Source organism: Glossina fuscipes, unplaced genomic scaffold (genome assembly GCF_014805625.2).
Source record: "Glossina fuscipes isolate IAEA_lab_2018 unplaced genomic scaffold, Yale_Gfus_2 26, whole genome shotgun sequence".
Lineage (NCBI taxonomy): Eukaryota > Metazoa > Arthropoda > Insecta > Diptera > Glossinidae > Glossina > Glossina fuscipes.
This window is the reverse complement of record NW_023998421.1, coordinates 7,366,364-7,379,052: the sequence shown is the minus strand read 5'-3', so window position 1 is coordinate 7,379,052 and position 12,689 is coordinate 7,366,364. Positions and strand designations below refer to the sequence as shown.

Genomic DNA, 12,689 nt, shown 5'->3' with positions numbered 1-12,689 from the left:
AACAACAGCTGATTTCGTGTTTCTCATTGCTTCGCATAATGATTATGACAGCTGTATGAAAAAATCGATAAACATATGTTAAACTGATACAACTGATGTCGTTAAATTCGCTAACATTGTGTTATACGTTTGTTTTCTTTTGCCCGTTAAAAGCACCGATCATTCTTTTTATTTCCTTCCAGCGGCAGCCGCAGCGAATTTAAATGCGACGATGAGAAAGATTTATAAGCTCGTTGGCGAGATTTAAACTTGTTATTTACAATTTTGATGAAGTTACACATGTTGCCCGTAGAACAAGGATGACTCGCCAAAACATAGTCCAAAGCGTAGTATTCATGAGAAGAAGCTGACAGTGAGTGTTTGGTGGTCCAGCGCGAGAAATTTTGAAAATTTGCAATATATTTTCATATAACCGCTTTTCAAAAAGGGGTTCAACCATGATCATTTTAAACAGCCTTGGTCCTTGAGGCAACCAACACCTCAAATTTCATCCAAATATCTCAAAAATTGCCTCTAGGGTTGAACACAAGGTACGAAGACGGACGGACGGACATACAAAGTTCAAAGTCAGTTACTGAATCGTTCGGTGTATGGGTCTGCCTCAAATCCTTGTGGGTGTTGTATACGTTATATCGTTTAAATTAAATAAGCCTGTTATTATAAGGAAAAAAAATACAGAGAAATATATTTTTTCCCTTTTGAAATCTATATCACCCCTTGAAATTGTACAAAGTGATCAGATGGGTGTAGAGTAAATATTCTGATATATGTAACCTTGTATTCTTTTGCTGTTTCAATGTACCGGCTTTGAACTGATTGAAAACGTTTTGTTTAGCTCCAAGTCTGTTCACTTTGTGGCTCACCTCTTAACCTATAAGTTAAGAGAAAACTGAGAACACTGTGCGCTTAGCGATAGACAATACTTTGAGGAAAATATCATTTGGTGTTGCGTTGAGATTAGTGCTTGTTTTTTTACTTAAAAAACGCGGCTAATGCTCCAGACGGCTGGCAGTCATCTTATTTACAATATTACACAAATTGTGACGCGGTTCAGAACGAGGTCTTTTACGAATAAGTCGTATTTTATTCTTATTCTTTTAAAAGAGAGAGAAGAGACTTCTTTGACTCTTTCGGCCCGGCGCTAAAGCAAAGTAAGAGCGGATTGGCTATATGTCTGACTCCACACCACACACTCCTGTTCCAAGCTTAAAAGGTCTATTTTCCGTAGTCCAGTTAGACAAACGACCTCTTGTTGTCTGCAAGCACAACAGTTCATAAGAGAATATGATATTTCTTTCTGCATTAAGTAATTCCAAAGAACCTTCGCCACAATGCGGTTCAGAGAAAATCATTTACTATCAAGTAAGTGAGTGCTCAGTCGATGAAGTCGCAACACAGCCATTCCTCATCTCTCTCTCTTTATTTTCTTTTTCTGCCGTTACCATGTTACACGTATAGAGAACATCCTTTCAATGATTGGTTACATTAAAAACAAAATAATAGTAAGTATAATCGACTTACGCTTAATTATGCCTTTGATTGACGCTTGAAAATATCTTGGAAAACAGAATTCCCTAACTTCCTTTCACTTACCTATGTCTATAACATTTAAAGAAGAGAACGCAAATAAACACTAAAAACTATTATTGTTAAACAATGAATTTTTTTTTTTTTTTTTTTTATTGTTGTTTACATATTGTTTGTGGAATAATAATATAATTATATGTACTACGTTTTTTCTTGTTTGTGTTATAACATAATTACATAACGTAGTTCAAAAACGTATATAAATACATAACAAAATAAAAAGCAGAACTTTGGTTAAAATATAAACAATTTAAAATATATACAAATAATTCTAATAAAAAACAAAAAGAGAAAAACTTTTATGCAAAAATTTCATTTAAAAAGAGAAAAAAACGGTTATTAACAAACACAAAAAAAAAAACATTGCATAATATTAAAAAGAAGTGATCAGGACAGCACCTTCCTGTAAGCAATAGAAAGTTTTGAAACTTTTCTACCCTGCAGATTAATGCTATGCTTTGTTAGTTAATGGCTTCGGAATAAACTTTTTTATACGGTATAAAGAAATTATATTTAAAAGGAAAAATAGATTAAAACATTATTGTACTAAAATATATTATTTTCCATACTTTCGGTACGAGGTCCTCTTAGATTCTTGACTTACTTAAATAGAAAGCGGTTGACACAAAAGCGGAATGACGCACATACATACGCAAATACAGTTTTCTATACCTGAGAAGTGTTGCATGTAAAGAATCAAAGAATTTCCTTTAGTACCATGTTGCTATTTATTTTATATGCTTTAAATAAAATTCCGGTTTATTCGACTGATGTTGAATTGATTCAGATGAAAATCTTCCGGTCATGTATTTAACTGATGATCACATGAGAAATTGAAAATAGCAATTCATAATTAGTTCATTTGCACGGATGGTCCTGGTAAGCAGTTAAAGAACTAGTTTCTAATTTTTCTATATTGGCTTCAGGCGATAAGAGATTCGTTTCGTAGGAATTTAAGATTGTATGTCCTTTTTATAATCTCTTTTACATGCTTGGATGATTAGATAGATGTCTGGATAAATTGCCTGACCGCTTGGTTTCACGCACCGTTCGCTTGCTTTCGCTCGGCTATTTAAGTCTTTTACTATTTTTCAAGTAATTCACAAAAGTTCACATGCCGATATTCAGTTCGTCAAGTATTTTAGGAATCGTTTTCTAAATATAACTAATAAGAACTTTATAGGCGGGCAAGTCCGCGAATTGAATACCCCATACCACATCGCCTAATACAACTATTCACTCGTTTCGGTAATAATACAGCAAAGGAGCATTTTCCATGAAAGCCCGCAAATGCGGAGGTATCCTACGTGGTCAAAGTTCGTTAAGGTTGATTTCTATGCCAATTTACTATTGTGAATTAGCTTTCCCTCTGAATTATTAAGAATTATACCTCTTCACTCTATGAAGATTCAGTTTTAGTAGGAACAGTTTTTGTGAGAGAGGGTTTAAAACCCGAGACCCATTATTGATACCGATTCAGAATGCTCAAATGGTATAGCAGAGCGAGTTTTGTCGCGAACTTTTGAAAATTTACAATTTTTTCCTATATAATGGCTTCTCAACATTGTGCGGTATAAGGGCAAGGGTTGCAAAAAATGGACCCATCCAAAGCGTACCCTGCAGCACAAGTGATGTAACGTATAATAATTTATATATAGGGTATCTTTTTAATCGCATTTCCCGTTTACTTTCAACTCAAGATAGAAAGGGAAAGGAACTTTTAGCTTCTTTCCTATTGCCTTTTATTTTTAACATCTTACGTCTGAGGACAAGGACTGAATGCATTAGGTCTAAAAAGTCATGCAATGTGTTTGAAATAAAGGTGTCGCTATGTTAATCACATTGATGCCAAATATATGCAATTCTGGCAGATTAAAAGCGTATTTCTATGCCTTTCCTATCATCGATTAACTCTGCGTACACACGTATCATTTCCAAGAAGATTCTCTCAAAAGTTGTGTTAGTAAAATATTCAAACTTTTTGGAATCCTGTTAAATGAAAAGTTGGCCATTAAAACGCAATAAAATAATATAATAAAATAATAAAGTGAAGAAAGAAAAATAGTCAATAATTCATTATTGATTCACATTTGTCGTCGCTTACTAAATATAATGCACGAACTTTTGTGTTAATTCGCTTTTGCTTTTCTTGCCGCCTTCAAGTTTGTCATATATACACACCATCTTTGAAGAGATATAAAACTGTGATATTTTTAATCATAAAGTAAACAGCCAAAAGCAACAATGTTTTAAAATAAAAGCTCATATTACATAAATTAACAATAAATTCTTTGTTTTTTTTTTTCTTTTTTATAATAAGTGGAATAAATAAATTTATCATTAATGATTTAACAATTGATCAATGCATTCTCAATACATGTATGCTTTTGTCTTAAATTGTTTTAAATATTTTAAAAACAATGTTTTATTAGTTTATAAACAAACTTCTTCTTCGCTACTGTCTATTTTAAACCAAAATCAACAAAAAAAAAAATTATTGAAGAGTAAATTGTTCAGAAGATATACAGTGCCCCGGAAAAATTTTCATCAAATTTTATAGAAAAGCAAAAGTTCATACAAAATTTCATTCAGATTGAAATTCGAGAGCTTCTTATCTTACATTTACGCCTTATACTTGGCTTTTACGCAAGAAAATGATAAAAACAAGTCGTAAATTATAATTATCGTAACGCATCACTCAATAAGTTCGTAGGATTATAGAATATAGATCCTATAAATCAAATATCATATCGACTCGTTAATCAAAAGGCATCATCCTACATTTATATATCATCCCACTAATCCAACGGGTAATGGGTTATCCTGTTTTCTATGACAACAAATCAAGCTAAGAACTCGACCGTATTTATTTACATTTATTTGGGGTTGAGATTATTGGTGGGTGGTTGTTTATCTTTTAACTAACGGAAAACTTAGGGATTGAAATCTGTTCTCTCAAATCAAACTTAGAGCTCGCCGATGTTTATTTCAGTTTAAGAAGTTTTTGACATTTGATATTGAAAAATGTTATTTTCAAAATGTATCCTTCACCATAAAAAAAACGGAAATAGTTAACTTTTAAGAGAATTGCAAAGTAATGAATTAAATGTCGTGGACTTATGAGAGCCAAGAAAGGAAGAAATACCGATGTTCTTTTTTAAAAAAAATTTTGCAAATGTGATTCAGTCTCGGTTGCCAAAAATGAAAGAAAGTCGGGAGCAAACAATTCCTTAAAACGTTTCGTCATTTGTTTACAGCGACTTGAAAATTGTGTCTCCGTCAACAAATGGAATGAATTCATGAAAATTTTCATGCGATGATATGTTACGATTTATATATATATATATAGATATATACAGAGTCACTTTCTTAAACGACCTAAGCTTGTCTGTCCGTTCGTCCGTGTATCCTTCCGATTTTCTGAGATAGACCCACCTATTACTGCTATGGGGAACGATTCAGAATCTCTTTTTAAATCGTTCTACACGTATCTGTCCCTCTGTCCGTCTTATATTATTTCGTTCAACCTGCCGCATTTTTCGAGCTATTTAGATGATACTTGATGTAGCAATATGTTTTGGACCAACGGCGAAGATTACCGAAGACGGTTCGGATCGGACCAGTTCTTACATCACTTTCAATACAGAATCTTATTTTGAAAAGTTTTTATATGAATAAGTGTATTCAATGAAGAGATGGGGTGTGTAATAGTGGGTCATGTCCCACTAGTGAACAGTTTCTTGCTTTCATGGTTTAGAGCTGTCGAAACTCATGCCAAGCAAATTAATAAACTCTTCGAGCAAATGCATTGAACAAAAAATATAGGAAAAGGCTCTGGACATAATATATTTCCAATATTTATATTTTTACCTTTCATTAGAATTAAAATCATCATTTTTCTCGGCACTGTATATTAATTGCATTTTCGTTTAAGATTTTATGACAACTATTTAAACATGAGTGCAAAAATTGCCACAGAAGCTAAAAAAAAAAAAGATGTCATAAAAAGCTATAAAGTCGTTATGATCTTTGTGTATAATTTGCTGTCGCATTAGTTTCTAATAAAATTATGTAAATATTTCTAGTAATGCATTTTTTTTTTTATTTTCATTTATTTGTCTTCTAAAAGCTTTTTAATTTATTTAATTGTATACTTTTGGATGCGCTGTGTTATCTACTTTCATTTTCCTTTTCTTCTTCTTCTTCTTCTTTTTTTTTTTTTTTTTTTTTGTTACTCATTATTATTTTTATCTTTTTGAAAAAATTTCAGCCATTTCGTTCTTATTTCTTGATTTTTGTTTCTTTTTTTTTATTTTCTTGTAAAAATATTTATAAAATAGTTACACTTTGTTCTTTTCCTGGGGTAATAACAAAACAGCAGCAACAATATAACATTTGCTAACCCTTTTTATTTTTTGTTTCATAATTTTAAGTTAGCATTTCAGTCTTAGTGTACTCTTACGAAATTCTGCTTTTATTAATTTGCATATATATACATACATACATATACATATATAGACGCTGTAAAATTAAAGTAAATATTTGCGTGCTGAGGACTTTAGCCGAAGTATGCTCGTGTGCTTCTTTCTATTTCTTTTTATTTTCTTTTTCTGTTTTTTTTTTTTTTTTTTTTTTTTTTAAACATATTTTTTAGTGTATTTGTTAACTGCTGTTCAAGGTCTTACAACTTTTTATATCCATCACCAATGTGAACTTTGTCATTTTGCACCATTCTGCAGATTCTAAGTAGTGAGATTTGAAACAAGGGTTCAGTTACGCCTATCTCTCTCTGTAATTTACTTTCTGCTTTCGTCGATTATCCAAAGTTGGCGATTGAAAAGGGCCAAAATCAAGGCAGGCTTGCTTACAGAAGTCTTAAGAAGACGTCATCAGTCATGACTTTGTATATTGACCGAAAAAACAAAAAAAAAAAAAAAAAATACTGAAAAATCAATTCAATATTGGCCTACGATAAGTCTGGAAAAGCGCAACATAATTCTTCGCACAAATCGTTCATATATATTATTCCTTAGGTTTTGTATTCAAGCCGACTAACGGAGTTTATCAAATTTTTAATTCCGCGTTCCCGTCCTCTTACTTTCACATTTCAATTTCTCAGGCAAGGCTTGCAGATGGATTTGACGATCGGAATGATTGAAAAATTGAACGAAATTTGACTTACCATAGATACCGATATCGGCAGATTTGATGAACAATTGCTAATGCAATATAGGAATTCAATACGATTGCCTGAAACTTTTTCCATATATTTGCTTTGAGAGGTTAGGTTTCATTTCGAGTTCACGATTTATATATTTAGAGGATTTAAATGATTTTGATTTTGAAGAGTACTTGGTATCAAATTTCTTATGCAGTTGCCTTTTTGAAAGTTCACTTGGTAATGAATATCAAAAATTCAGTTCAAGCCGAATATAACCCCCCTTCTTCCCGTCTCTCTTCTTCTATATAATTGACATTATTTTCTATATATTTTCGCGGTCTATTCGCAATCGTCAAATGCTATTCGTAGGAATTTCTTAATACTTTTTGTAGGGCTTGTTTAATGTCCCGTTTGAGTGACTGTTTAGTCACCGGTATAATTCGTTTCTAGGAGAATAAATTATTGCGTCTCTTCAGCGAACCGAATTTCTTTTCAGCCTCCAATAGCATTTTCTCATTGCGTACCACCTCAAATGGTATAACTGTTTTCTGAGCCATCCGATCCATTTCATGATCAGATGGGAAATCTTCAAACGACATATTACTAAAACCGGTTTTAGCGGAATTCTGTATAGAATTGGATTGAAATGAGTTGGTAGCCGGAGTAACATTGTTACTTTTAAGTGAAAATGTTTTCGAATGCTTGTTATTGTTACTATAGGAAATGTTAACGTAATCGTCTTCATCATCGTATTCGTCTTCGTGGGATTTACATTGTAAACGTTGATGTTTTTGTTTCGAAGAACCTAATGTTAATGATGTGGTAGAACCTAAACTTGATGTCAAGTTAGACGTAACAGGCGATGATGATGATAAGACCTTTTTATAGCTATGGCCTTTGACTTTTTGAGAGATTTTACCTGGTAATGTTCTCACTGTTAAATGGGATTTTTTCTCTTTATGCTTATCTTTAAGGACATTAGTGGAAGAGGTAACAGCATTTTGCCCATTAGAAGCGGTAACATGCGTCATATCTTTGTCTACGTGTTTGGAGTTTACAACAACTGGCTCTTCTTCATCGTCTGGGGTGAAATCGGAACATCGTTCTTGGGAAATTTGCACAAACCCCATGTCGGCGATAGGAAACAATGCTTGATCTGTTGAAGAATTAGGTGCTAAGTGCGGAGGAATAGGCTTAGAGCTATTAATACTTTTAATCGCGTTGGAACTACTGGTGACTGTTACTATAGAAGTCGGTATCGCTGGGGAAGGAACGGATAAGACAATGCTATGCTTTGCGGAATTTAAATTTGATGCTTGGGAAGTGCTAACGCTTATCACCTGCTTGGAAACGCTTGAAACGGAAGATGGGCAAGTAATTGGAGTCATAATGTTAATAACATGCGATTTATTGGAAACCTTTGGATTGGATAAAGAATTTTGTTTAACAGATGACGGTATTGATGCACAAGGCGTTGTCGCATTACATTGACTTGCTTTAGGTATAAGAGTTTGATTCGCTATGCTTTGGTTTTGTGTTTGTAAAGCTGAAGAAGGTTCAGGAGTTTTATTAATTATAATCGAATGATTTACCGTAACGAGTTGTGATTTGGTATCTCTTTGAGGATTCATAATATTGGAGGAAGTTACCGGATCGTTTAGATGGCCTATTAATGGTTTTTTTAATTGTTGAGGGATTGCTTTTGTTTTGTTGATTGGTAAGGATGAAGGCGTGTGCTTAGTCTTTATCTGCACAATATTACTGAGTTTGTTGCTGTTGTTATTTTGTTCAAAGTTAACAATGTCAATATTGTTAACATTAATGCATTTACTAATTACCTGGGGAAAAGGCTCTGAGTCGAAGAGATCGCGTTGTGGTGTTTCTACTGCGGGTATAGTGTTTACTACGGTTACTAAACCATAATGAGAGGAACTTTGTACTTGCCCAGGTTGTCCATAATCCATCCTTGACGATGATGCGGATGACGATGATGTTGGATGCAGTGGTAAAGGTGCCACAAATGGGTTAAAAATTGGTTCATTAAAATCGTCTAGTTGTTCAGGGATAATGCTGACAGGAGTCTCTTCTAAAGGCGTCGATATCGAAAAATCCGCAAAATCACTACACGCTTCCGCTTTAATAGGTGTTGACGACCAAATTTCTACTTGTGGAGTTATTGACGCTATTTTAATTGTAGTTTTGGGAGTAGCCAAGGAGTTGGCAGCTTCCGTTTTAGATCTTCTACGCAAGGGTAAGCCAGGTGGCATTTTAAAAGGTGCCATAGCAAAAACATCTAATTCAGGCTCGACTAAATCCGACTCAATTGTTTCCCTCTGCTTATTGGCATCGTCAACTTTCACGTACCCATTGGAATTGTCGTCGCTGCTACTTTGACTTCTCGTATCAGAGTCAGCAGAACCGTAATCTAGCTCATCATCCAGCAATAAAGGCTTGTCCCCTAATTTATTTAGAAAATCACTGGAACAAGGACTTAACTCGCTTTCGTCGCCTGCTAAGCCAGCTGTCAACACACTATCTCCAGTGGCCGCCGCCACTGCTGCAGCCATACGATCCTTTTTACGCATACGCACTTTTACTACCACACGACTGACATCGTCTTCATGCGTAGTGACCGATTCGCACTCAGCATGATAAGCTGATGAACTGCACGTCTTCACACTTTCGCTAATGCCATCCACGTCAGGGCGTTTATATCTATTACCCGTTGCTATAGTGTTCATTTGATTCTCGTCGAAGAAATCGTCATCTTCGGCTCTTAAATCGCTTGCTGAACCAATCGAATCTGCGTCGCCTTCGTCTTTGGCTGCTTCGTCAGCAGCCGCCACAACTGCCGCTATGGCAGCCGCTTGCTGATTTTGCTGCTCATGCTTCTCTAAAACGACATTCAATTGTTGCGCCGCTTGCTGAGCTGCTGTTGAAGGCCGCTTGGTCGTGGTATGCCTTAATTTCTTAACAATCGGCACTTTTATTTGTGTCTTATCGACTTTATGATAGGCGGCCTGTTGTATTTTGTGTATAGTGTCAGGTATGTTATTAGTAACAATTTGTTTGAATTTGGCTTTTTTTGAATTGCTACTAACGGTATTACAATCTTCTTGAAAAAACTCAGAATCATCAGAATCGTCAGAGGTCGGTTGATCGTTACTGCGCAGTTTTTCATATTTATTACGATCTTCCAGAGGCAATTTGACGAAATTTGTGCTAGCTAAAGCTAAATTTGTCCCAGCACTTGTCATACTAACTAAGGCATCATCTCCTCCAATCGTTTTTCCCGCCTCCTCAGAATCAGTTTTCAAGTTATTAATCAAGGATGTTTTCTCCTCACTAGACACTTCAAGCGTAGGCGACAATAACCATTTAGAAGACGTTGACGATGTAGTACCACAAACTGCCGCCAATGCTGCCGCAGAGCTAGTTGCTGATGACAATACTGTGGGTGTGCTTGCAGCGCAATGGTTGACCATAAAATATTTAGCTGTTGAAGAAAATCAAGTTCTTTTATGCCGTAAAAGAAAACGAAACAAAATGAACTGAGTATGCAGGTAAATAGAAAGGGGAATATGTGCGTATGAGAGGAATGGGAGTGAGATTGGATAATATTTTTTTATTTTAGTATTTTATTTTACGAGTAAAGGAACGGTAATGACTATGGTAGTTGTGATAAAGTTAAATAAAAATATAAACAAACAAAAAAAAAACAAAACAACAGACTTAAAAATTAAATAAAAAAAAAATTAATTTTGAATTTTATTTGTATATTTTTTAGCCCGATAACTGATATAGATCACAACGTACATCTACGGGCGAGCTAACTAGGTTATACACAATATATCTTATGTCGTAATAAAGCGACGGTAAGTGAGCGAATATTTCCCTAACAAAATTTTCGGTTATTTTAGCAAGATTCAGATTGATATCTGCTATGAATCCTGCGATCGTATATTATTGATAAATATATTCAGTTTACTTTACATCCTTCCCCAAACTTTTTCTATAAGACAGAAAGAAAGACATGCTGGCCAAAATTGCTCCATTAACTTGCGATTCCAACAAACGGCAGAGCGACTGACGTAAAAACTCACAACGTGACCATCATTTTAAATACTTCGCTTGCGTACAAAAATGTAAAATAAAAGTTTTACGATCTTGTCTGCGCTTGCAGAAGTAGTACATTGAACAAGTAATAAAAAGTACACCCACTACGATCGATTAAAAGCATTCTTCAAATACCCTATTCTCGATTAAAATAGCAGAAACTGCATCGAGTTCATGTCAAGGCGCAGTTTTCATTCGAACCGTTATACCGATGGGGTCCCAAAATGTGAACTGGTTCAAATTAGACAGCAGCGATTTTCTCGTCAATCATCTTATTTACCATTCTTCAGCTATTTTCATAATAATTTACTAAAAACTAAACTTTGTCGCTATACAAGGCTTACTACTCATGTCTTTACATTGGCTGGAGTCAAAACTGTGGCCTTATGATTTACATCAAATTACTACTGAGGGCAAATTTTAATTATAAAATATTGAAAAGAAGTAGAAATAATATAATTGATAAATGCCAAGCGTTAAATACCTTATAAAACGTCGACCAATACGAGGTTAAGTCCCCAACATAGCCTTACGTAGTCCGAATTTGGTACAGTCAGTTTTTCTATGAAATTACTGTTAGCGATAGATCTTCTATATCTAAATCTATTAAAAATTATGTGGTTTTGCAAGAACAAGAATGTGTGGGATTGGATTCAAGAAATTGAGAAATCCGATCCAAATTTTTTACACCAATTCAATATGCCAAAGTACTAATGTTCAGCGATTCTAGCGAAGAAATTTTGAAAATTGTAATTATTTTTAATAAAACTTCTTCAAAATAAGACGAATGGTGGGTGTATAAGAGTTCCGATTCAATCCATTTTAAATAACGTTTGCCTTTAGACGAAAACACATTTACTATATCAAAGCTCGTCAAAAATTTCTCAGAAACTTCAATTGCATATAAAATCTGGCAGAGACTAGAAGGACAGTCGGACAGACAAGCTTAAATCGATCCAAATATTGTTTGCAAAGCGGTCGGTATAGGGGATTTTAAGTTCTTTTGAACATTATACGTAAAACACCCGCATCGAACTTAATATAGCCCGTACTAGAAGTAGAATAGGATCATCAGATGTCGATCTGAAATTCGATGAGAAACAGTCTTTACAAACTCATCCGCTAATGCCTACAAAATTGAGAAGGGACAAGGGATAAATTTGCCATTTCGTTTATAAAATCAGAAGCGCTTGTTCGAGATGTCATAATTTACATACAGAACATACGTCCTTGATCTAGGTACGATTCTATCAGTTCATCCGAAAATTTTTCGAAATGCTCTAACTAAAGTGACTATAAATATAATATCAAAATTCTAGATACACACAATTGACTAAGCTATCTAGAAAGCCGTGTTAGGGAAGTGCATCAAAATATTATGTAAGATTAGATGAAAATTATATATGCGTGTAAGTCTGAAGGAGGTGTAATAGAGCGATTGCCTGTTACATGTTTTGTTTTTTCATTATATGAGTGTTAGTAACAATTTTAAAATTTTATTCAATTTTGCAAAATATTTTTATTAAAAAATAAAATCAAAATAAAAAGTAAATATAAATATACAATTATAATTTTGTTAGTGGAATAAAAATTCTCTAAATGTTAAAATAAAAATACAAATAAAACCGTACAAAGCCCACATTAAACAAAACAATAACAATTTTAAAGAATAATTGCGCTATGAAATAATTAGATATGTACATAATACATTGAATTTTTTTTATTTTTTTTTTTAAATCGCTTACAAACATGTTTCCTATTTTTCATTTAGTTATTTATCTGTTTTTTTTTTTTTTTTTTTTTTTTTTTTTTTTTTTTTTTTTTT

General features: G+C 33.7%; 1 protein-coding gene across 4 annotated transcripts in view; it reads right to left on the bottom strand.

Annotated features, from left to right (window-relative positions):
• Nucleotides 1-5,848: 5,848 nt before the first annotated feature.
• LOC119635545 (AP2-associated protein kinase 1) overlaps nt 5,849-12,689 on the bottom strand; it is a 30,526-nt gene continuing 23,685 nt past the window's right edge. The window contains exons 8-9 of one of the 4 annotated variants that reach the window (XM_038030391.1): nt 8,587-10,244; nt 7,711-7,904 (exon numbers count right to left, since the gene is read on the bottom strand). In XM_038030391.1, coding sequence (XP_037886319.1) covers nt 7,803-7,904; nt 8,587-10,244 — 1,760 coding nt within the window. In that variant the 3' untranslated portion in view covers nt 7,711-7,802. Of the gene's footprint in view, nt 10,265-12,689 lie in introns of all 4 variants that reach the window. The other 3 variants (XM_038030392.1, XM_038030390.1, XM_038030393.1) reach the window with 3 other exon arrangements.